The following is a 25,400-nucleotide window of genomic DNA, read 5'->3' as shown; positions in this document are numbered from 1 at the left end:
GGTCTTTGGAGAGGGACTCGGGCCATCGTCGATGTCTTCACGTCGGCGCGGTCTGCTCGGTCACACGATCTCCACGTCGGCATTATCTCATGACAATGGGGTCCTAAGCTACGTTACGCGAAATTAAAGCAAGCTCTAATGTTCGAGTCCGGAGTCATTACACAATGAAGAAGACACCGGTCCGAAACGCCACCCCCCCCGCCACCCCGCCGCCCACCCCAGAGCCAGCAGTGAGTTTTGGCGACTCTACCGCACTGATGAGTTCGAAGAACGACAAAGCCGGTCCGCAGTCGTGTCCCGCTCTATCGCCGTTGTGCACGTCGAGTCGGCCCACAGTTGCTCACGGGGTTTCTTGACGGCGACCTTGCAGTTGATTGGGGGGGGGGGGTTCTTCTCCACAATGCGCAAAGGGGTTTTGTTTTGCGCACAGGACACGTTTCCCGGGTGTTGTTTGACACCCGCGGTGCAGTTGTCAACACTTTACTTTAAGATAGTCACTTTAAGATGTTTTTCTTGTTCGTGTTTTTGTTTGTTATTTGTTGTGGTTGCACCCGATTCAAGAGCCAAACGGCTCACAGGGCTATACCAAAATAAATTAACTGAACTGAATGAAAAACACGTGTACTCGACTTCAGACTTCAGGGCGTGTGATAACACAGCCAAACAACGGCCTTGAATTGTTATGCATCAATAGCAAATTATGTTTGGTAATTTGTGAATGTTAAAAAAGGTAAACTGTGATGGAGTGTGTGAATTCTCATTGCATTGTAACACCTGCGTAGAGTGAAAAGGGGTATGTGGCAAATTATCATCGATATACAGGGTGCTTCAAAAAAATGTTAACACTTGGGAGAATTTGCAATAATACCACAAGAAATATGCCTCCGGGTTGTGGAGACCACCTGGAGAAAATTCCAGGCATGACTTGACAATGATGGCGAACAAGTGGAAACTTTTGTTATCACGTGACAGTGTATTATCCGTTCTTTTAACCACGAAAATCGATAGTCCCATGTAAATGTTAACATTTTTTTGAAGCACCATGTGTATAGTTATCAGCCAACACTTTATCCAATACAGACGAGCCCACATTTGATGTCCCGTCTTCGGGCAAGCCAGGGGCATGGCGCCTCGATGCCCACGGGAAGAGAGCCTCACGACATTTTTATAATCATAAAAAAGCCGCGCCTCAACAGTACTGAATAGCAGGCGTGCACCACCACCACCCGGCAGTGAAACGTGGGTGGGTGGGTGTGTCCAACCTCAATGAAACGTGTGGCAACCCACCATCTAATCATATACCACCATGTATGCTGCAACTGTTTGCATAGTAAATGTGTGCTCACGCCTTATACTGTACAGGGTGCTTCAAAATTATGGATTTTAATACTTATATGGAACTATCGTTTTTTTATGGAGAAAGAATGGATAATGCACTGTAACATGATAACAAATGTAATGTTAATAGCTTCAAAAAGTCAAAGATTCTCCACTTGTTCGCCATCATTGTTAACACGTGGCCTGGAATCTTCTCCAGGTGGTCTCCAGATCCTGGAAGCACATTTCTTGTGGTGTTTTTGCAAATTCTCATAAGTGTTCAAACAAATTTGAAGCACCCTGTATATATGTATTCGCTATGAAAAAAATGGCCATTGCCCAAAACGTCGCATATTATATTTTTTCTTTTCAAGCAGTGTTATTAACACATGTGCTGATTTTTTTTTAATATATGTGGATGTATGTGTGTCAATTAATATCATAGTCGTAATATTAGTTGTTACTTTTTCCATTGAGAGTGTATTCATCTGAAAACTTTCAAAGTGTAAATACAGAATCAAGAGGATATTTTTTTAGGCTTCAATGCACAATTTACAAAAGCATATACAGTCTTTGAAACCAAACTAATTATTGGAAAAAGTGTTACATACAATACATGCTTTAGAAGCTAGACACAAAAAAACGAAGTTTCATATATTAATTAATTTTCAATGGAATAAGATAAAATAATAAATCAGTTGTAACAGTCCTGCAAAGTCTAATTAAATGAGTACATAAGTAAAAAAGATGCTTTGGTGAGCCAATATTTCCAGGCTTATAAACATATGTGAATGCCAATAAGCATTTCCATGTGTGCAATACATTGTTCCTGAGACGTGAGAGATTAAAAATGCAGCAAAAGTGCAATATAATAGTATGTAAATCACCGTGATGTAATTGCGTGCACTTCCAAATCCACGGTCATTTATCTTTTTTTACAGTTTAATACAATCTAACAACAGTAAACGTAAAAATATGCAGCCTTTTTGTAAACCCGCTGCGAGATGAAGGCCTTCCCACACCTCTGTTTCGTGGGAATTGAAAAACATTGCTTGGTAATGCTGCGTCGGCAGGTGTGCAAAGACACAATAACAAACAAAAAACTCAACACATTTGTCAATTACACTGTGAGCTAAGAAAGGAAAAGAATATTAATGGGAAGAGGTTATGCAAATGACCCTACTCTCTTGTATAAACATTGAGAGTACAGAGAGATAAAGTGAAGAAGAGCAATGTATTATAAAACAATTAAACTATTTAAAAAATGATTTTACCAGGTAAGGCCCACTGAGGGATATCTCATTTTCAGAAACGACCCAGCCATAAATTATAGCTCAACGAAGTGGTTTATCATGTGGAAATTTCCAGCAGCCAAATACTCTCAACGCATGTTTTTAAATGTGGAGGGCAAAACCGGAGGGTTTGGAGAAAAATGCATGCGACCACAGGGAGAAAGACATGCAAATTCTAAATATACAAGCATCGACAGGGTCGAGATTGAACCCACGACCTCCTGTATACTAGGCGAGGTAATTAACATTTCGCCACCGTGGGCTTGTACGATGAAGAATGGTCATTACCCTCAACATCGTCTCATATATTTGTTCCATTTAAGGCTACAGTGCTATTGATGAATGCATTGAGTTGTTTAGTTCATGGGGATTGTTTGACTATACCTCACTATGCTGGTCAGTATCAGTTGATGAAAGAGGGACCCAGGACCAATGCAAATATTTTTCACCACTGATGATAGTTATGGCTCGGAATCAAACTTGAGTTGCCAGGTTCAGATAACCACTGATAATGCTGTGCGATAGTGTAAAGATAGACGTGTTATATATAGAGAAAGATGTTCGAGTTTGTATAGAAAGTGGAGTTTGTGGCAAATTTAAACGTTCCTGGGAACCCTGCTGAACTGCCATCTGCTCTGTACACCATCTGCTACACACAGATATAGTTTACAGTATGTAATGTTGTGTGTACGCTAAACAATCATTTGTCACATTTTGACCTATGGCAAATAATTAGTGACCTCTTACAAGGTGATCAGGGGCATATCCTCTCAAGACCACAGTTATAATTGGCATATTTCATCTAATCATCTTATAATATTCCCCTTTTAACGTGCGTTATACATGTGCAATGGCAACTTATTGAAATGATGCGCTCACGTTTAGATATACAGCTTACAAAAGACATTTCAATTGAAATCAAAATAACATAACCTGGCTTTATATTTATTTTTTTATTCCCCGTATAACATTCGTTTGTATTAAAATGCTACTTTTAAACCTGTCCCTTGGTTAATGAAGCTTAAACGTGCCAATGTGAACTGGATGGCGTATTTTCTCAAGACAAACCACACTTGAAAATAGGCCACAAGAGACCCTTCCTAGCCTTTGTTTTCTAGACAGTGAACTGTTATTTACATAACGTTTACTTTAATAAGGGAGTGTGAGAATACATAATCTATTCATGAAGTATGTCGTGCACATGTCAGTGAGCGTACGAGGGTTTTCAGGGATAAGTGATAAATTGTATTTCGGGTGAGTGACCTTAAAATGTAACTTCTTTTCAAGCAAATCTCTGCACCGTTGTTTTACATAAAATATTTATTCAAAACATGTTTTATTGAACAAGTGGTAACACTGAAAAAAGATTAACATCTTTCTCTCTCTATATACACACAGAGTATGAGTTTCATAGATGTAGAGTAGCACACTATGCTTGACAGGGTTCATGGAAAGCAGAGGCAAGATTTGGGTAAGATTTCAAATATTCAAAGTTTCTTGTAATAAACGAGCCACAAACCCCTGAAGCCAAACTATCAATGTATACATAAACACAAAGAGAATACTAAATCAAAAAAACGCATCGAGTAAAATCGGATTTTACTTTAATAAAGCTAGGTAGAGGAAATACGTTTTACAGGCAAGCTTTACTTAATTTTTAGAAGGTTCTTTGTTTGGGGAGTTGAGTCGATTTGTTATTGAGCATTTGTAGAGTGTGGGGGAAATCAAGGTGCATGGTATCTTCCAGTAAATCCAGAGATTAACAACACCACCTGAACGGAATGGAGCCACATTGTCAGGTTAATTCAATGTACACTAAAGATGTTCGAGTCCAGAGATCAGTGACTCCAGGCTCCAGGTAAGACACAGTAGATTATTCATACATCAATCAAGAAAGGATTGTGATGCAAGGCTTGCTATACAATTTACAAACATGATAAATGAGAACCTTGTTTTTGAATTTACCATAGAATGTGCTGTGTCTTGATTATGGATGTCTGTAATTGTCATAACGTATGATGTATAATGGGGAGAGAAATAGCACGTTGAAGTGTTCACATGAGCCTCAATTATTTTATTATAGTTTTAGCAGAATACTGGAACAAAGACCCAAGGTCGAAAACGCTCCCTGGAAAAAAAGTTTGACGAAGAAAATATTTTAAAAAATTCGTTGAGGTATCATCGCATTGTAAACGAATCACTGTAATCAGTACACAAATTCCAAGTTGAGAATGAAATATTTTAGGCTTGTGAAAAAAATTAAGATGGGCTATAGAATGAAACACACCTCAAGAATGAAGCAGATACACTGTAATACTATTATTAATAATACAAAAATCGGTCCACCCACTGCCTTGTAAAGTTTCAGCAACATTGAAACCATTGTCATGATAACATGAATTCATTCATACATTATCATAACGCGTTACCTCTAAACATGCTCACGATGTGGAAAATGTGTTTAAAAGCCAGGAGCATATTTATGAGTGAATACAAAACATTGTGTCGACTCTTGGGAGGCTTACGTGAAATAAAGAAATCTGTGTGAACTGTGAAACCTGCAAAATATTACCGTAGAAAACACAGGCTATACACTCTACCGTGTCTACAAAAGTTTTTTTTATTTCTATAAAACTTTCGATAACAAAAGCATGTTTTTTTGGGGGGGCAGTGTTTCTGCAACACTGAATAAAGCACTCGTGTTTTTGCCGCCGTGATACCGCCACTGCGTTCTCTTTGCACGGTGTTTTATTCACTGCGTGGTCCGAATAGAAGACGAAGTAAATGGACACTATTTGTCACCCGCAATCAACGCCAGCAAAATAGGTGTGCAAATGTCGTCACAATGTATGTCAAACTTGTCCACGTTTCTAAAATGTATTGCAGAGAATTTATTTGCGTTGAAATAAAAGTGGAGAGCAAAAAAACAATTTAAAATAATTGCAAACCGTATGCTCTATGAGTTATTCGTATGATAACTTTGTAATCTCGATTTGAAGCTTTCGTGACTGCAGGAATTACTCTTTACGCCGATCTCTCCTGTTACTGCAGCCCCTTCTCCCCCCTCCCTCCCCCTCTGGGATCTATATAATACCTCGTCACAGAGGCGTTGTTTCTCTGTGTATCTCTGTGTGTGTCTCTCTCTGCGCGTGTGTCTCTCTGTGTGTCTCTCCTCTATGTGTGTCTCTCTCTGTGTGTCGGTGATGTGCACGTCTTCTTCGAACGCTGGGGAGCCGGAAAAGCCCCTCTCTGTACTAGCGTGGACGGCACCCCACGTGTTCACCTTCTGAAGCGCTCGCTCGTCAACGTGGCGTGCGCGAATGACCACCACAACCACCACATGACTTTTCTTTCATGTTGTGCGCGGTGCTTTTTAGCGCCACAGCGCGTGGATTTGTAACGTTTATTTTCATTTGTTTGCTGGTGACTGTGTGTGTTTCATATCGAAATCGCCTCCAGTGCTTTTGCTGCGGGCGGCAATAAAAGTTGTTTAAAAGTCAAAAGTCTGTGTCTCTCTCTCTGTTTCTCTCTCTCTGGGTCTCTCTGTGTATGTGTGTCTTTCCGTGTCTGTGTTTGTCTCTCTCTGTATATGTGTCTTTCTCCGAGCTTGCATTTACACACAGTTCTCACCTGATGACGGTTGCTTGTGTTGCAATCGAAACTCCGTGATCTATTATTTATTTTATTATTTTTCCTTTCTACGTGACTTTACCGAATGAACCAAAGGGTAATTTTGTAATGCTATACAATCATGTTTCAGGTGCGCACGTGAGAACAATTAAGCAGTGTGCCGTTAACCGCCTAAATATATATTTCATAGCCAATTTACGTTAAAAGTTGACCGACTGTATTTAGTTCATGTACAGGAACTCCTCTACTTACGAACATTCGACTTACGAACTTTCAGAGATACGGACAAACATGTTCGTATGTCCAGTTGCCTGTTCGGACCGATAGTCGTAAGTTCAACCACTGCGCAATAGATGGCGGTGGTGGCATCTACATCTGCAGAACGTGACAACCCAGTGGCATCTACATCTACAGGAGATTATACAACCTTTGAAGCCATTTCCCGTGTTTAGTGTACATGCCGTACAACACATTTGGAATCGACAGAAATAAAGTTGGACTTACGAACAAATCGACTTACGAACAGACGTCTGGAACCTAACTCGTTCGTAAGTAGAGTCCCTGTATAAACGTTTTCGTCACAGCAATTATTGAGTTTTAGCTTGAGCTAGCACAACATAGCTTTACTCTTTTGTCGCACTAACATTTATGTGCAACGGTAAGAGCTTGCTTTCATCATCGGCTAATATCCTCGGGTTGTTGATTGCTAGGCTCGTGGCAATTCTATTTGTTTTACCAGAAAAAAAGTTCAGTTTCTAACAAGTGCGACAGCTGGCAGACAATTATTGCACGTGTTTTTTTATATTATTCAAGAAGCTCATTACTCATATGTATAACATTTTAGTTGTTTAGACATACATCAACTCAAACGTGAAACAGGTGCCGTGTTGGTGCTTCGAAACCTCATACTGAAAGATGATGATTACAACGATGGTGGCTCGGGTTATCCGGCCTGTAGCCTTTAACCCACAGTTTAATGTCTTGCAATCCTCAACCTGAAATCCTTGCCCTAAGCTCTGTGCGCATTCCTTCCACCGATAAAATATGTATTTTAAAGTGTCACTTTCTTGTTGCTGTTTTCGCTCCTGCACAACTCATTTAACGTGGCTTTCTTTGCAAGTTGCCGTAAGGGCATCGTGTGTAATTGCCTATGTGAAAGCAACGCACACTGGCAGGAGAAACCCAGCTCCAATTCTGGATGGGGGGCATTTGGGAGCGGGAGGGCCGTTGCATAGGGTGCTGCTGCTGCCACTGCTGTTTAGGCCTGGTTTAGAATTGCCGCAGCACTTGTTCCTAATTGACAATTACACCAGCAATTTCCAACCCCAACTGCAATTGCAGTCACGTGGAGTCATCATTAAGTGCTCGAAGATATAATTGGTAAAAAATGCAATTACAAATACAAATTGTTAAACATTAGCGATAGAGAAAATAACCCCTTCAACACTCAACTTTTTGTAAAACAAAAAAACAGTACAACGATCCACAAGCAAACAAGGGGAGATGTGCGGATTTCATCTGGGTTAGGGAGACCGTTTTTCTTGCAGAAGTTGCAGCCAATTTATTGCACCTTGGGTTTGAATGTGAATTCTTGATTTTTTTCTGACACTCAAAAGACCCACGTGATTTGACGGCAATAAAGGAAACCTTATACATCACACACAGCAGCACAATGTCCTCGGGATGATTCAGGGCATGCCAAAAATTGATTTACATTGAATATTTACCCAAGTCTGGTTCTCACACTTTTTTTTGTCGAGTGACATTTTGAATGGCTTAATGTCAACGCAGAGCCACCTGTCCGCTCACTCTTCATCCAGCCAGGTGCACAGAATTTATATTTGACAAATGCAACGCATTTTCTAGGTAGGTGCCGTCGCTGTGGTGAGTCAAACATTCACCCAATGTTAAACTACATTTTATGGCTACGCGTTCAAATCGTTCGTACATTAGCAATTGTATGAGTGCGTAAAATTGCACAGGGACTCCGGTGTAGCCAGGGAGAGGTGAAGCTACAGCAGTCCGCAGGCCACTGGCGGCCCCTGGTGATGGCCTTTAGTGCGGCCCCTGACGTGCGGCCCCCCCGGCAATACACAAATGTGAAAACACCGACCTGCAGCGCCGTGTGGCGGCCCTAACACTGACGTCTTATTATCGGTCTTATCGGCGAAAGTGGCTCCCCCCCCCCCCCTCTCTGAAAATGAGTGAAGGAACAGAGCCACACAAACAGGATCGCACCATCTCCAATTCGACATCGAATTTCACCCGGAATTAAAATCCTCAAGAGCTGGAATGAATAGCTCTAAATCAGTGACACAGCTGTCGAGTGCAGGAGCAGTGCGACCGCACGTGGGCCCCAATGGCCGGGAAGGGCAGAGGAGGGGGCAGGCACAGGGCCAGGAAGAGGGGGTGAATTGGCCAGAGCCCCCCCCATTTCATCCTTGAACCAAGGGCCATGCAAACCGCCCACTCGGCTTTGTGCGTTTGGACGCCACTTGCATTTCAACCAGCCACTTGTGTGCACGCATTCCGTCCAATTTGAAATGGGACGCGCTGGCAGAATGGTTGACGCAGTGAGATTGAACGTGTTTGGTCAATGCTGCTTGCACGTTCCATTACCCGCCGCACTAACTGACCCCCTGATGAAAATGAGGGCCAGATTTGAGACCACCATGAGCTGAATTTTAAACCCCTGAATATGGTCATCAGCAACACTCGGACAGCGTGAGCAGTCCACGGGACCGTTGTTTAAACTCCGTGTCGGAGTTATGATGCAACAAGTGTCCATTAGTGCATGTTCTAAGCGTTAGATCAATGAGTCTGCACGAGCAACTGACAATTCAGGTGGGTGCCTTTTTACCTCATTTAGATAGATATCTTCAGTGCACAAGATCGATGTGATTTTTACACGGAGAAAATGTGTTCAGCGAAATATCAACGGGAAGAGAGAAACCGAACCACACCTACAACCATTTTTGTTTGTATCACCTCGCATTCTCAGCTTCACAAATACAGACGCTTCGTTGACCACAGCTTTACCCTGTAACAGTACGGCGTGAACCAATAATACAAGCTGGCTCGGCGATTCGAATGTCACAACAGTGTCCACATGTCGAGTTGTTTCTGTGAAGTCTTGGCACACACCCCTTGTCCAAACGCATTGGAACAGAGAGCAAATGTCCAGCAGCTGCTCGCTTAGACTTCCCACTGCGTTTTCATCGTTGAGATCACCTGTTTGTGTAAATGTCTCTCGAATAGATTAACTCACAGTTTTCATATAACTCGCTTGATTGCCATTCATCATCCTCCAGCACCCCCCTCCCACCGTACCCCCCCCCCCCACCACTACAATTCTCACACTGAATTTCCTTTTGCTCTATGTTGTCTCTGACGCTCGTTCACGATCACATGGCGGTGAGAGGACAAAATGCCGATGCAACAGACAGAGGCGTCTGGTCGCCCGCGCTGACATCCACTGGTGCCGGGAAACTTTTTCACAAAGAAAATGAAGCTCGGTGCCCTGTTAATTCAGGGTGCGTGTGAGAATGTTGGGAAGTGGGTGCACTGGGTGTGAAAAAAAGCAAAACGCTCGTTACTCATAAAAAAATACGAAAGGTATTGAGAGGACAAAAACAGTGTGTTTAGTTTCACATTTGTTGTTGTTGTTGTTTTAATTTAGTGGCTCCAGCATCGACAATGACACCTCGAAGCCGCAGTCACACCATGCTAAGGCCTTGTGCAAGGCTCCGACAACAACAAAGAGACCAACCCCTGGAAGAAGGCTCCGGCGTTCAGGGGTGTTCGTCACTTCTCACCGCGCGGTCCGTGAGCACCACTCGAACGGCACCGCATCACTCGCTGTCATCTCAAAACGTCACGGAGCGAAAGAGAAATTCGGAATTACATTGCAGGGTCCCGTGGAGGAACGTTTAAAACGGCATATACATCCCCCGCGCTGTGGCACTGCCGCTGCGCATCGTTGTCCCAGCGGGCCCGCCGGCAAATCCCATTTCATCCCCATTCCTGAAACGTGCAAACAAAAAAAAGAGTTTTCCGTGGACTTGTGGATGACGGCAGGGAACACGGGGGTCTCTGTCTGCTTCCGCGCCGGACCCGGGGGGTCACACCTCCACGGACACAGACCTCTGCAGCGTGCGCGGTCGCTCCTGCGGCACGCAGCCCTCGCACGCCGCCTCCGCGACGGCCTTGGCCGGGGTCGTCGCCGCCGTCGTTGTCGTAGCCGCCCCGGCCACCGCGGCCGCCTTCTCGACGATCGTGCCCGCTCCCTCATGTCCGGGGCTCGGCTTGAACGTGTAGAAGCTCCGCTTGGGTGCGGGCAGCGGTGGTGGGAGCGTGGACGTCTGCAGGTGCTGGTGGAGATGGTGGTGATGTTGCTGCGGGTGATGCTGCGGCTGGTGATGATGCTGCTGTTGTAGCTGATGCTGTTGCTGCTGCTGCAGTGTCTGCTGTGGCGAGTGAGCACTGGTTCCCAGCAGGCTGGCAGCGCTCTGCTGAACGGTCACTGTCAGGCCCTGCCCGGGCACTCCCTGCAGGCTGTGCAAGCTCTGCAGGCTGTTGACGTGGTGGTGGTGGTGCTGCTGCGGCTGCGTGTGAGGCAGCGGCGGCGGCAGGAGCGGGTGATCGGGTGGCGCCATAGCGCACGGCGGGTTTCCCCGGCCCTCCCTGTCCCGGTCCCTCAGCTCGCGCAGCTCCCTCTCTCCCCGCTCCCGCTCCCTCTCCCCTCGCTCCCTCTCCCGCTCCCTCTCGCGCTCCCGCGCGGCCGGCCTGTGCGGCAGCGTCGACGTCGCCAGCCCTCCGCAGTGGTGCTCGCGCACGCACCGCGACAGCGCCGTCGAAGAGGAGCGGCGCATGCCCGACAGCGGCTGGAAGTCGTCGGGGAGGTCCGACAGGTCCACGTAGGTCTCCTTGTCGCCGAGCGGGAAGGGGTCGTAGGTGGCGGTGGCGGCGATGGAGGGGGACGCTGCGCCGGCCGTCGGGGAGGCGCACGACGTGTCCCGCACGCTCGACGACACGCGCCTCGCCGTGAGCTTCTTGCGCGGCTGCGTGAGCTGCACGTAGACGGAGAGGGCGAGCAGCACCAGCACCAGCGCCGTGGACATGCCGATCATGGTGCCGTTGGTCTTGGTGATGTGCTGCCAGAAGCTCGGCTTCTTCCGCTCTGGTGCGCGAGGAAACGGCCAGGCGGATGGGGGAGTAAGACGGGCAAGCAGGCAAGCAGACAGGCAAACAGACAGACGTATGTAGTGACATAGCGCCGACTGCTGTCCAGCAGTGGACAGTTAGCGCACACGCCGTCGAGCATATACACGAGTGTGCCGGCAGGGCGGAGGAACTGGGGCAAGGGTCACGGTAGACCTCGTGGGGAAGTCCCTGGAACCCGCTAGTGGGTTCGAGAAGGGAGGCGCGGCTTGGGCGGAGTCGAGCCACGCCGAGGGGAATAAAAGCAGCGGAGAGCGAGAGCTCTGGGCTGCCGGTTCTGGGAGTGGACTCGTCTCGTCGTCGCTGTCGCCTTCGACCGATCATTGCGCGGCCGGACAGTGGTTGGCTATCTCGGTTGACGCCGACAGTGCAACGTGGTTAGGATTTGTGTCTAGGCCGGGCTCTACGGCGAGGTGAGCAAGCAAGGAGGCGACCCTGTCTGTGAACGGCCGGAAAGGTGTTACAATAAAAGAAGGTGCCTCCTGCAACTACCTCGTCTCCGACTTGCGCTACACTACACATACATGCAGAGAGACCAGCAGACAGGCAGGCAAACAGATTAACAGACAAACATTGGAAAACTAATTGATCTAAATAGTTACTTCATGTACATCCTGTGTATATTTTATGAAGCATACTAAATGTAAAGCCTCTGCCAGCACGGTGTAGCCACTCCCACGTTCCACGTACCCTTGCAGTGGTTCTCGTCCCACGGGTAGGCGCAGTTCTGTACGCCGTTGCACACCAGTGAGCTGTTGATGCACATGTTGCTGTGGCAGAAGAAGGAGTTGCGGTCGCAGGGCGCTGCGCCGCACATGCACGGAGAGAGAGATGGGGGGGGGGGGGCCCAACGGCGAGTGGCGCGAGTGTCAACGTGAACGTCCGACAAGGGGCGAAGGTCAAACATCACGGGGAGCGGTGGCGCAGCAGTTAGCACGCTGCGCTAGGAACCCGACGACCCGAGTTCGATTCCCGCTCACGCCCAACGCCAATGATCAAAATAAGAATAGCTTTGAACCCTTTCTGGCAATAAAACAGCAGGTGTTTCAAACACCAAATACCAGATACATTTTGCAAGGCATCAAGTCTCCATTAACCAAAAATACTTTTGGCAAAACATGCAAACAAACATGCTCTGATAATATATGCATTGTTCGCCTTTTGCCATTTTCTAACACTGGAGAGACGAGTTCCATAAAGAAGGCCGCCTCAATAATAATAATAAAAAAAAAACCTGTATCGGGGATGATATTGCTCGCGAAAAGCCTACGTGTTAAAACGTCTGTCAGCGTTGTGCACGCACGCCTGGCACGCACGCACGCGCGCGCGCGTGCCAGGCGTGCGCGTGTCATGCGCCGGTCGCGGCGTCGGGCAACGCACGGTCGAGGAAGGACGTGTAGAGCATGCGGAACCGGCTGAGACGGCTGCAGTTGTCGGCCCAGAGCCGCACGACGCCCACTCCAGAGCGGAGCATCAGGTCGCTGGCCACCGTGCTGCAGAACTGCGCTCGCAGGTTCTCGATGGCGCTGCTGCCGTCGTACACGGCCACGAAGTTGCGGTTGCACTCGTTGGAGTGCTCCATCTGGTAGTCGAGGAAGCGCAGGTAGATCTGAGGGGTGGTGGTGGTGGGGAGGGGAGGGGGGGGGCGGATTGAGGTTGCAGCCTGAGTGGCGAGGAGTGCTGAGTGAATGTGGGGGAGTAGTTGGGGGTGGGGAGGGGGGGGCGGTGGGGGGCAATAATCGCCAGCCCCCGTAACGTCGGCTGGGCTGGAGTGCCCCTTCCTCGCCCTCGCTCGGCTGACGGCTCAGGGGGCCCTCTTTTAAGTTGTCGTTATTAGTATTATTATTTTACTCTGGTCAATGTTGGCACACTATTGAACAAGTGAGAGGTTTTCCTTTGAAGTTCGCCAGCTCGGCAAACACCCATCGTCTGCTAGAGCAACGTGCAGAATAGACAAAAACAGATGATTCCATTACTCATTCTATGCAGGGTATTTGTCTCAAGTTTGTTTAACTATGCCATGCCCGCTTGGGTTCTTGTATGCCCCGCTTTAAACAAGGCCATGCTTCAGGGTTGGCGAGGTCTTGACGTCGCAAATGGAGCCTTCCTTTATGGATACCTGACCCAATCTTATCTGACCTAACTTGATTTACATCGATTTACGTAATCTACTTCATGTGAGCTGACCTGATTTACTTAGTCTGACCTGACCTGACATTGCTCGATCTAAAATTGAATGTTTTTTTCAAACCTACTTAGAAGCGAGACCTTGACGTCTTTAATCCGGCCATACTTGATGGATACCTGACCCAGTGTTTATCTGACCTCCCTTTGCCTGGTCTCAATGAATCTGACCTAATTTACTTAATCTGACCTGACTTTATTTCTCACAGTGGTTCACAACCTTTCGGCACCCGCGCGACTGTCAAACCTAAGAAAAAAAATGCGTGCACCAACAAAATATTTTTCAGAGTCAAAACTAGACGTATTCTAAAAGCTCTGTAAAATGAAAATTTAAACACCATAAAACAATCAAATCGTTTTTTTTATTGACTAAGCTAAATATTTGTGCAGTTGGCGGTAATAAATCTGCTGTTTTGTGAAAATAACATCCGAGGATGTGCAACAGTGGCGCGGATCACAACAACCAATGGAAGTATTGATTTATCAGATCTAAAGTGACCTTATTAACCGAATCTGTGTCGGCCGGACATTACTTGATCTAACGTTAACCGATTTTTCCAACTCACTTAATGTTTACACAATGTACCGTTGCCCGAGTGTACTGCAAAGTGTAAGTAGACACACGATGTTAAACATTTAAAAAAAAGACGTCACATTGTCCCTACTGTATGTGGGTACACTCTTAATAAGCAACTGTGAAGCGTTCTGAAAAGAAGTTCCACTATTTACGATATTAGACTACCACAAGTGGGAGAAATAGTAAATTATGGGATATTGGATTGGGGGGGTGGAGGCTGGGAGTGGGAGTCACCTTTGCGGGAGGGGGTGCTCGGATCTTCCAGATGCAGTCGACTGCCTCGTTGGCCTGAGCCTTCCTCTCGTGCTCAATCTGGCTCGAACGAACCACGCCCTCCGTACCGCTCATCTCAAACTCGCAGTCTGTGTAGGGCGCAACAATAATAACAACAATAACAACAACAACAACTGTGGCCGCCGTTCGCCGCTGGTTGACAGTCACGTCACCTCCGAATAGCACGGTTGTCTACGTACGGTGCGAAAGAAGTTCGACATACATGCATGCATACGTCACCACCACAGTGATTGTACCAGGCTCGGTGCACTTTGTGGCCACGTGATATGTCGAAGGCACGCTGGCGGGAGGTTACGAGACAGACTCAGGTGCTTTTGACTTAGATGATTGGTAGGTTGGAGTGCATCTGCTCCCCACTGTGCAGAGTTGGCACAGTTGTGTAGGTACTCACGTACAAAGACAAAGATCCCCCATATAGCCTTAACAGACTGTTGGGACGAGTGCTGTTAGCGAGCGCCTATGAAGGCCGGCACGGCACACGAGGGGGTGGGTGGCAAGCACCACACGCGTACACACACGTACACACAGCCTACTACCTCTAGCAGCCTGCTCTATTCGTGCAAAGAATAACAGGGTAATTAGGAATATAGTACAGATATATATGTATATTTACTGTCACCAAGAAGAACACAAAGAAAGAGCTTATTGTTTCAGCTGGCTTGCCTTATTGAGGAATATAATGGGGGGGAAAAAACATTTGGCACTCTCGCAACGCGGTACAGAGGATTGGCTGCGGTTGCGAATTCTCACGAGGACTTCTCCCCAGAAATCCATCAAGTGGCCTCTTTTTGTCCTTTAATACCGCAAGGAGGGGGGTCGACACTTTCCCGCACACTCTGCTACGAGATTGTTGTATTGGCAGTCAAAACACACACACACACACACTTTCTGCAGGCCAAATTAATTTGAAAGCTAATTCTTGGGCTTTCTGTAACAGCCATTGGTAACTTGGGCAGGGGACGTCAACTCGCTGCACTTGAGAATCCGATTCAGTGAATGGGCGACTGCCTGGATTCGAACCCAGTGTCTCAGCAGTGTTGGCTGAGTGCTCAGACTGACGGGTCGGGGTGCGGTTTTGTCGTATCACAAAAACAGCGTGGGGAGACCTTCATCCGGCAGTATATAGAACATGGTTGATGATGATGATGATGAACCACAGTTAATGTCACATGAGGAACCACACGTGGCCCCTTACCTGGCATTGGGCTGCCCAGCGTCTTAAAGTCTGGATCTGCACAAGTCAGGGCACAGGAAGTATAGAGCACGCAATGAGAACATGGAATTCGGCCGTGATGTTTATTTGACCAGCGTCGTGTAAGCGATTTGCTTGCGTCGTCCTCCTCGAGATGGGGCCAAATTGAAAGGCAAGGCGAGCAGTTTCCGAGGGATAACTGGGTAATTGCAAGAGCCCAGGGTGGGTGCATCGTTCTAAACGGATAAATTAAAGCCAATGTTCCGTGTTTAATTAGGCAAAAGCTAATGAATATTCATGCCCTGTTTTCATGATTTAAACGTCTCGTGGAAGGGTGACATCATGAGTTGTGGTCCCGTAGTTCGGTGAGCGCCGTTGTTGCTTTGATCGTCGAAGCCACCGCTTTCAAAAACCGGGCACGCACAACAACAGTGGCGCTTTCTCTTTGAACCTCTTCTGAGCCTACCCCAAGATCGACTCAGCATAAAACAAGGACCGGGGGTACAAAGGCAGCCCTGGTGCCCGTGGCAACGTAATTTCTCCGTCTTGTGCGCCGTGCTGGACTTAATAGGTACAGTGTACACACCCTCACTGAATGGGAGATCCTTGTACAGCATTTGCTTGTTTGTTCCATGCTATCAACGCAGTTTGGCACAGTTGGCTACGTGCGGTGCGAAAGAAGTTCAACACACATGCCCAGGAGTATCCATTTCTGTCATTGTGTCTGAATCTTTGCCTCTTTGTCTCTCCGTGTCTCTCTGAATCTCTGCGCGTATCTGTGCCTCCATGTCTCTTTGTGTGTCTATCTCTCTCAGCATGTCTATCTCTTTCCATGTCTCTCGTGCCTGTCTATCTCTGTGGCCCTGTATGTGTAAGTCTCACACTGTGTGTCACTGGATGTGTGTCCATCGCTCTGTGTCTGTCTCACTCCGTGTGTCTCTGTGTATTGTTTCTGTCTCTCTGCATCTGTGTATTTGCATCTTGGGCCCCTCATTCTCAGCACCTACAAAGTGACCCAATAAACACTGAACCAGCTGTGTGTGTGTGAGTGTGTCCATGTACGTGTGCGTGTGTATGTCTTTGTGGTGTTGAGGAGCGGCAGCACAGCGGTTAGTGCACTGCGCTCCAAACTCGGCGACCCAAGTTCGATCTCGCTCACAGCCAACATCGGCGACAAATAATTGAACCGGTCCTGAGCCTCCCCTAGCTTGGCTCGGCCTTAACTCTGTCCCTGGTGTACACATCAGCGCTGTGGGGTCAAAGGCGGCCGCGCGTGGTGTTGGCCACTCATCTCTTCGCATGAAGGTGAGGGCCTTCATCGGCACTCCCTGTTAACGGCACTCGCCCCCAGCAGTCCGTTGAAAGCTACGTGGGGAAATTCTTTGTCCACGCGTGTTGTTTTTGTTTTTGTTCCGAGGCCATGCGCGTGCGCACACCTGGTATGAACGTGAACCGCGCGCGGAAGCCCAGCGCCTCCAGCTCGCTGTCGGCGAAGAACTTGACCCACATGAATCGGCCCGTGGAGTTGACGGGCCGGGGAAGGACGTGGCCGCAGAAGCGTCCGATGAGGGGCGAGAAACCGAAGGGGCCGTCGCGCACCTCGATGTGGTCGAACTTGCAGTCCCACGACGGCTCCAGCGAGTACGGCGCCGAGAAGCTCAGCTCGATCCGTTGCCGCGCCGGCGCTGAGCGGAGAGCGGAGAGCAGAACAGCAGAGCGGCAGCGGCATTAGACGGCTGTCACTTTTTTGGACACTCCCGTCCGTCTCGACGCGCAAGCTCCAGCAAGTTGCGCACTTCGGTCGGCGGTCGACGTTTCGAAACGGACCTCGACCCTGGGAGGGAAGGCGCCGCTCCCCACGTGGTGTCCTCCTCCCCCACCCCACCCCCCCCCCAATGTGACACGTGGATAAAACAAACGACTCGAGACACCGGCGTACGGCAGCGAGAGCGGCTCACGCAAATGCTGTCGCAAGAGGTCACACGTTTGGCGCAACGGTCCTTCGCGGACTGCGCGTGATGAATGGATGAAACGGTATTAACGACACGACGGTGATAAAAACACGGATCAATAATACGACTCTGTGAGTGACGAGAATGCTCTACGGGGCGCGGGGGAAAAATGACGCTTCAAGGGCTGAAACACGAATATGCTGAGCAACAGCGGAGAGGCGCGTGCTTTTGCACGTGCGGAGGCGCTTCGGCCTTATCCAGAACACCACCTCAAAGGAGCTGAATGTGTGGCCATTTGGTAATTTCAGCAAATTGAGAAATTGCGAAAAACGTGGCTTTGTTTGGGGTGACCACACTGTCGCAACTGTTTGGAGGCGGTGGTTCCAAACGACAATCTGGCCACACGCGCGAGCTTCTTTTGAGCTGGTGGTCTGGATCAGGCCGCGACACTTTGCACATGTAATGCTGCACAGTGCGCATGTCTGTGTGTGTGTGTTGCTAAATATCTAACACAGATCGATGGCATGACCAAATGAAAAACACTCATCAATTTTTTAAAAAATATATGTATTAAATTACAGCCCTTTGCCAATTAATTGCTGGATAAATACTGCCCAATGCACTGTCAGTCGTAAAGGTTGTTTGACTACACTTCACCACGCCAGTCAGTTTACCACCTACAGCGCCTACCAACAGTAACTAACAGAAAACATACATACAGGGTAGTCCATGTATGGAGAATGAGAGAGAATACAACATTTGATATCAGAGCCTCTTGATGTTTCCCACCAGCCTCAATTCACCGATGAAATCCTTTATCGCTCTCCCGTGTGAGCGACGGAGCCATCGCATTCGCAATACCCAAAACACCTTTAGAGCAGAGGGTCATTAGAAATCAGTGGGGTGTCCTATAAATGGATCGCCATGTGCGACAGGGCAGCGTTTAGTCCTTCCCCCGCACCTCCGATTAGCACGGTTGGCTACGTACGGTGCGAAAGAAGTTCAACATACAGACAGCGCCTCCGATTATCACGGTTGTCTACGTACGGTGCAAAAGAAGTTCAACAAACATACACACAGGACATACGGGCATAGCCTCTTTTCAGCACAGCTCTCGAGAGCATTGTTCGACACTTGTGAGAGCCAATCACAATCACAACATCGCCTGCACGTGCACGTGCATCCTCCTCCTCCTTCTCCTCGGAGCACCTTCCAGGATGTAGATGCAGTCCTGGTTAGGCGGGTAAGGGTCCGGGTACTTGGGGGAGGTGAAGGTCCCCCCCCACTTGCTGTCCGTCCAAACCCCGCAGCGTGCCGTTTCCTCCCTCGTCGGAGCGATCTGGCTCTCTGCACAGAAGCACCACGGGCAGAGAGAGAGCGAGCGAGCGAGCAGCGCCGACTATAACGTCCGGAATCCGTGGCGGTGCTGGGCACTTGGAAAAAAAATCTAGTCGTTTTATTTTTGTTTAACGCGTGCCCACGCGTTCCCGGCACAAATGTGCCAACCCAGTGCGCCGTCGTAACATCAATACATCCTTAAACGAAAGAAACACAATTCTATATACGGTTAGATTTTGTTTGTTGTACTGTTCATAGCTGTTTAGAACTTAATTTGAATGGATGCATGACGTGAGTGATAGGCAGAGGCCGGCCTCAGGACTTCAAAAAAAGTTAAATCAAGTTGTGGTTGTGTGTTATTGTATGTATGTTGAACTTCTTCAGCATCGTACGTAGCCAACCGCGATAATCGGAGGTGCGGGAGCAAGGACAACAACAAACTAAACACAGAACGCAGTTCTAAAGAAATTCGTCTTCAGTCTAGATTTAAAAGTGCACAGCTCGAGTGGCTTCCAAATATCGGAAGAGCGTTCCAGACGGCCGCGGAAGCGCTTCCGAAAGCGCCGCGATGCGGTAGTTGCCGTCTTCGTACGTAAGCGTTATAGAGATGAGCTTTGAGTTGAGACCCGACTACAGCGATGGGAGTCGAGTGTGCGGAATGCTTCGGAGAGGTTGTTCCAGAGGTGTTGGCGCTACCAATGAAAATGTTCTGTCCAGTCCCACGGGCTGTGTGTTTGGTTGTTAGTGGTTGTTTGGGCTGAGGAGCGCAAAGTGATCTGTAGTTTTGCTTGATCCGTATGAGGTTTCTACTGTAAGGTGGAGCTTGGTTTTGGATTGCTTTGCATCTTCATAGGATGATGTTCAAGTGTACTGTATCCTCTATTTAATTGGTAGCAAGTGTAAGGTTTTTTTTTTAGTTTGCGTGATGTGGGATGATTTCTGGTGGATTGAAAATTTGTCTAGCGGCATTATTCTGGATGATTTTGAAGGCGTTGTAGCCATAGCTGTCAACCCATACGGTTTACCCCGTATTCTTGTACACGGAAATTGAGTTTTCAGGTCCATACGGCGTACAGCCGTTTAAATACGGGCAACAACAATGTGTTTGTTTGTTTGTGTTTCTTCCTCGTGATGGGACTTTGTAGGATGAACGTTGAGAATCATAAGGGCACGGGGTGACCAATAAGGTCTGAATTGGTCTTTAATAAGGTAGGGCACTGATAAGAGGTTGGCCGGTATGGATGTAGCTGTGTTTGAGGTATGCCGTAAAGTAGTTGCAATCATCTAGACAAGAAAATTAAGGAAATCCTTAGGACCCCAAGCAGCTAAAGGGGCGACGTATTTCTGAATAAATATGGGTGAACCAAAGATCAGCTCGCATTGAAATGCTAATTAATGCATGTAAGCTATCAAAATAAGGGGTTTCCCCTTTCTTCTGGCACACAGTGTGTACACTGTGTGTACGCCTTTTGGCGTCATCTGGTCGAGCACCAATTGGGTCGAGACTCAAAAGAAAGCCGTCCCTTGATGTGGACCAATCAGTTTCAAGGACAATGCATCATATATTATCATAGTATGTTTTTGTTTGCATTTTGACTGCAGGAATTGTGGTTAATGCAGACATGAATCCTTGTAAAAAGGTTTCAGTTTTGTTGCCAAAAAAGGGGAAAAACCCTATTATTATTTTTTGGTACTGGCAAAGGAGGTCTAATGATGCATCTAAGCTAATTGACATAAACATGTCTAATTACTCTCCTTAATCCCTGTGACGTCTGTACCCCTGTTCTCTCATCTCACTCCATCGTTGCCCATGTACATCCCTCTCATCTCACCACATCTCCATCTCTCTTTTTCTCATCGCACGATATCTCTATCTCTTGTCTATCTCTCGTCTGTAAACTCAATAGCCGAGATATAAAATGGCCGAGGGGGAGGGGAGGTGAGCCAAAATAATTTCTGTTTTGGGGTTCAGGTGCCTCCAGTAATGCCCAGGTCCACCACGGCCTGGGATGGCACGTGGTCCCTGCACATCTCCGTTATCGGGGGTCGTGCGGCTCTTTTACAAACTGCCTCGTGACGTCATTCACACGCATTGCGGCTCTCGAAATATTGAGGGGGTTTGTTGTTGTTGTTGTTTGTTACCAAATTCGAAACGTAAAATTGGCCCTTCTTGTTATTTTGGTTGCCCACCCCTGTCCATGATAATTCCTCCCATTCAGAGACAGCGCTTCAGGGTGGACGGGGAGGCACCCGCATTCATGTTAAAGACAGGTCAATCACCGCCAGTGCTTTGACGCCACCACAATTCACACGGCGCAGACTTGCGCCTGCCAGATCCTTGCAGCAGTCGTGACTGTCGACACCTCACCGCCACGGTCTGCTCTTGCGGTCTCGTCCCACTTATGCCGCTGAGCGTGCGGGTATAGGTGGCCCCTAATATTGGGTGGTTGCCCCCCACCTCCACCCTTGGTGCCCCTATATTTATTGGGCCAAAGAATCAATACCGCACTCAAGGCAGCCACAGCGAACAGGAAACGTGGCAGTGGTGGCTCGTGGCTTAATTTGATGCGATGACAAATTTTGACCGTGGGGTTTCCGATTGCAAACGATTCATACACGTTAGATTAATTGCATACTATGTTTTGTTTTACCTCGTATTTACCCTAGATATCTCTCACACGGGAGATGTTTGCCTCGACGTGCTGTGGATTGGCTATAAATTAGTACACGTAATTGATTAATTGAGCGAAATGAGCAGAGTGGTTCATCTAAAAAAAATGTAGGCCTAATTAGTAACAGACTTTGCGTCGTGAGATTTGTAACCTACTCTTGCCAATCTCTCTCACCCTCCCCCCACTCCGCACTGCATTTTCAGGTAGGTGCGACTGTTGTCATTGTTATGCACGTGCTGTCCAGGACTTTTTTTGAAGGATTTTTTTGGGCTGTCACAGAGGTGGGGGATGATGTTGAAACGTACAACCGCCACACCAGCTGTCAAACGAACCCCGTCGCAAGCGCCCGCAGTGATGGAAGCCGGGCCGGATTCAAACCACGGGCCCTCTGTGTTTTGTAGGCCTCTGCTTTGTGTCCTCCCATTCTACGTTGCGAGGTCGTACAGCGGCCATCGAACTACGATGACGTAATTCGTGACTTTGCCGCAGCTACAGTGAGGGAAAAAAGTATTTGATCCCCTGCTGATTTTGTACGTTTGCCCACTGACAAAGAAATGATCAGTCTATAATTTTAATGGTAGGTTTATTTGAACAGTGAGAGACAGAATAACAACAAGAAAATCCAGAAAACGCATGCCAAAAATGTTATACATTTATTTGCATTTTGATGAGGGAAATAAGTATTTGACCCCCTCTCAATCAGAAAGATTTCTGGCTCCCAGATGTCTTTTATACAGGTAACGAGCTGAGATTAGGAGCACACTCTTAAAGGGAGTGCTACTAATCTCAGCTTGTTACCTGTATAAAAGACACCTGTTCACAGAAGCAATCAATCAATCAGATTCCAAACTCTCCACCATGGCCAAGACCAAAGAGCTCTCCAAGGATGTCAGGAACAAGATTGTAGACCTGCACAAGGCTGGAATAGGCTACAAGACCATTGACAAGCAGCTTGGTGAGAAGGTGACAACAGTTGGTGCGATTATTCGCAAATGGAAGAAACACAAAAGAACTGTCAATCTCCCTCAGCCTGGGGCTCCATGCAAGATCTCACCTCGTGGAGTTGCAATGATCATGAGAACGGTGAGGAATCAGCCCAGAACTACACGGGAGGATCTTGTCAATGATCTCAAGGCAGCTGGGACCATAGTCACCAAGAAAACAATTGGTAACACACTACACCATGAAGGACTGAAATCCTGCAGCGCCCGCAAGGTCCCCCTGCTCAAGAAAGCACATATACATGCCCGTCTGAAGTTTGCCAATGAACATCTGAATGATTCAGAGGACAACTGGGTGAAAGTGTTGTGGTCAGATGAGACCAAAATAGAGCTCTTTGGCATCAACTCAACTCGCTGTGTTTGGAGGAGGAGGAATGTTGCCTATGACCCCAAGAACACCATCCCCACCGTCAAACATGGAGGTGTAAACATGCTTTGGGGGTGTTTTTCTGCTAAGGGGACAGGACAACTTCACCGCATCAAAGGGACGGTGGACGGGGCCATGTACCGTCAAATCTTGGGTGAGAACCTCCTTCCCTCAGCCAGAGCATTTAAAATGGGTCGTGGATGGGTATTCCAGCATGACAATGACCCAAAACACACGGTCAAGGCAACAAAGGAGTGGCTTAAGAAGAAGCACATTAAGGTTCTGGAGTGGCCTAGCCAGTCTCCAGACCTTAATCCCATAGAAATCTGTGGAGGGAGCTGAAGGTTCGAGTTGCCAAACGTCAGCCTCGAAACCTTAATGACTTGGAGAAGATCTGCAAAGAGGAGTGGGACAAAATCCCTCCTGAGATGTGTGCAAACCTGGTGGCCAACTACAAGAAACGTCTGACCTCTGTGATTGCCAACAAGGGTTTTGCCACCAAGTACTGAATCATATTCTTAGTTTTTTCGGTAAAGTCACGTTGAAGAGAAACAAAAAAATAACAAAATATATATAAAACAATAAAAAATTCTCCCGACGTTTCGACCATAACTCAAACGGTCATCATCAGGTGTGTCGGTTTGCATAAATTTATTTTTAAAACGGCACATTTATTTATTTATAAAAAAAACGTTGGCGTCACGCGCAGCGATTGGCAGTTTGCCCAGGACTAGTCCATCTATTTTTTTGAAAAGAGGAGGGGGGAGACGAAATTTTTTATAATGTATGCTGTCTGAAAGCCACTGTAAGCGTGAACAATAAATCAAGAACTGAAATGATTTATCAAATCTTTCCAATGATTGCTAAGATAGAATCCATCTTCTCGGTTGAAATTGTCTCTGTGCTTGTATATGTGGATAGCCTCATGAACGAATCTCTCATGGAAGCCAGATGGCTTACAAAGAACCTCCGTCTTGGAAAAGTCAATGGCATGTGAGCCTACTGAATTAGAACAATGATCTGAGTCATGTTTTGCAGAGGGGTCAAATACTTATTTCCCTCATTAAAATGCAAATCAATTTATAACATTTTTGACATGCGTTTTTTCTGGATGTTTTTTTGTTGTTATTCTGTATCTCACTGTTCAAATAAACCTACCATTAAAATTATAGACTGATCATTTCTTTGTCAGCGGGCAAACGTACAAAATCAGCAGGGGATTAAATACTTTTTTCCCTCACTGTAAAGCCATGGGACACATTTGCTTTGTTTGTTTGAAGAAATGAGTGTCGTGAGCGATTTAAGTTTGATGAATTCACCTTGAGTGGAATAAATTTGTTATTTTTTTACATGAGTAAATACAAATGTTTGATGACTTCAAAACAAAATGTTTCTTGTATGTAATATATTTATGCCCGTCCCTCCTGTTAGCCTTAGGCCCCTCATAACCGTAATCCGGCCCTGGTTAGAAGTGATAGTGCAAAAGTGAGCCAATTACACTGCACGTACATTCCGTGCACCCTGACTGAAACTAAGCTTCAGAACTGTTTTCTGTAAACAAGTATATCTATAAAGGGTTCCATAAAAAAATATCATCCACTACAATAGAATTACAAAAATGTACATCAGTTTGAGTGAACTGCTTGGCTTTAAAATGTTGGAAACACATTCCTTACAAAGTTGTGGGTGTTTTTTTTTCTCTCTCCAAAACTGAAAAGCTCGAGTGATCTCTCCGACTGCACAGAGCAGAAACTCAAAAGCCATCGCACGCACACGAGATACTGGCGAGAGAGCACCTGGGGGACCCTTCTCCGTCTCAACCAGCTGTGTCGCCAATGCCACCAGTGCCAGGCATGTGGAGGGATTCGAGGGATTGACACTCACGCGATAACTGCTGCACAGTACGTTGACAATTATCAAAGAGCGGATGATACTTTCGTGCGCACCCTGTACATTTGAATACGCGTAATATGGCTTCTTTTCTAACTAGCACGATAACGATTTATAAAAAATATGTTTTTAAATAAATACTATATTAAGTATTATATAAATGTACAATAAAGTGCTCGCCAAGAGCAATACGCTTTATACTCTTTCCGTTATAAATTCGTGCAGATTCACAATCAACAGTGATATCCCGGCCTCAGTACAAGACACCAAACATAACCATACCTGATATGAACTTTCAGAAACGTACTACTGGACCTATAAAAACCATCTAGCACAGACTCAGTTATCCCTTTGTTCATCCTCATGCAATGAGATGCAAGCCATCCCTCCTCTGTATCCGTCACTGTTCGTGCAGCCTCTGGGGCTGCGCTTTCTGACACCAATTTAAGGTGCAATTCTCTTTGTTGAGTTCAG

At 46.9% G+C, this 25,400-nt stretch overlaps 1 protein-coding gene across 1 annotated transcript in view; it reads right to left on the bottom strand.

The window, feature by feature from the left end:
• Positions 1–3,911: 3,911 nt before the first annotated feature.
• The window catches only part of NETO2 (neuropilin and tolloid like 2), a 38,008-nt gene continuing 16,519 nt past the window's right edge, over positions 3,912–25,400 (bottom strand). The window contains exons 3-9 of the mRNA XM_032960637.2: positions 18,868–19,005; positions 17,143–17,391; positions 15,710–15,745; positions 14,455–14,582; positions 12,840–13,068; positions 12,150–12,263; positions 3,912–11,418 (exon numbers count right to left, since the gene is read on the bottom strand). Of these exons, the coding sequence (XP_032816528.2) occupies positions 10,361–11,418; positions 12,150–12,263; positions 12,840–13,068; positions 14,455–14,582; positions 15,710–15,745; positions 17,143–17,391; positions 18,868–19,005 (1,952 nt within the window). The 3' untranslated portion in view covers positions 3,912–10,360. The remainder of the gene's footprint in view (positions 11,419–12,149; positions 12,264–12,839; positions 13,069–14,454; positions 14,583–15,709; positions 15,746–17,142; positions 17,392–18,867; positions 19,006–25,400) is intronic.

The sequence above is a fragment of the Petromyzon marinus genome, chromosome 25 (genome assembly GCF_048934315.1).
Source record: "Petromyzon marinus isolate PM22_M1 ecotype Great Lakes invasive population chromosome 25, UKy_Petmar_22M1.pri1.0, whole genome shotgun sequence".
Taxonomy (NCBI): Eukaryota; Metazoa; Chordata; class Hyperoartia; order Petromyzontiformes; family Petromyzontidae; genus Petromyzon; species Petromyzon marinus.
This window is presented reverse-complemented; position numbering and strand designations above follow the sequence as displayed.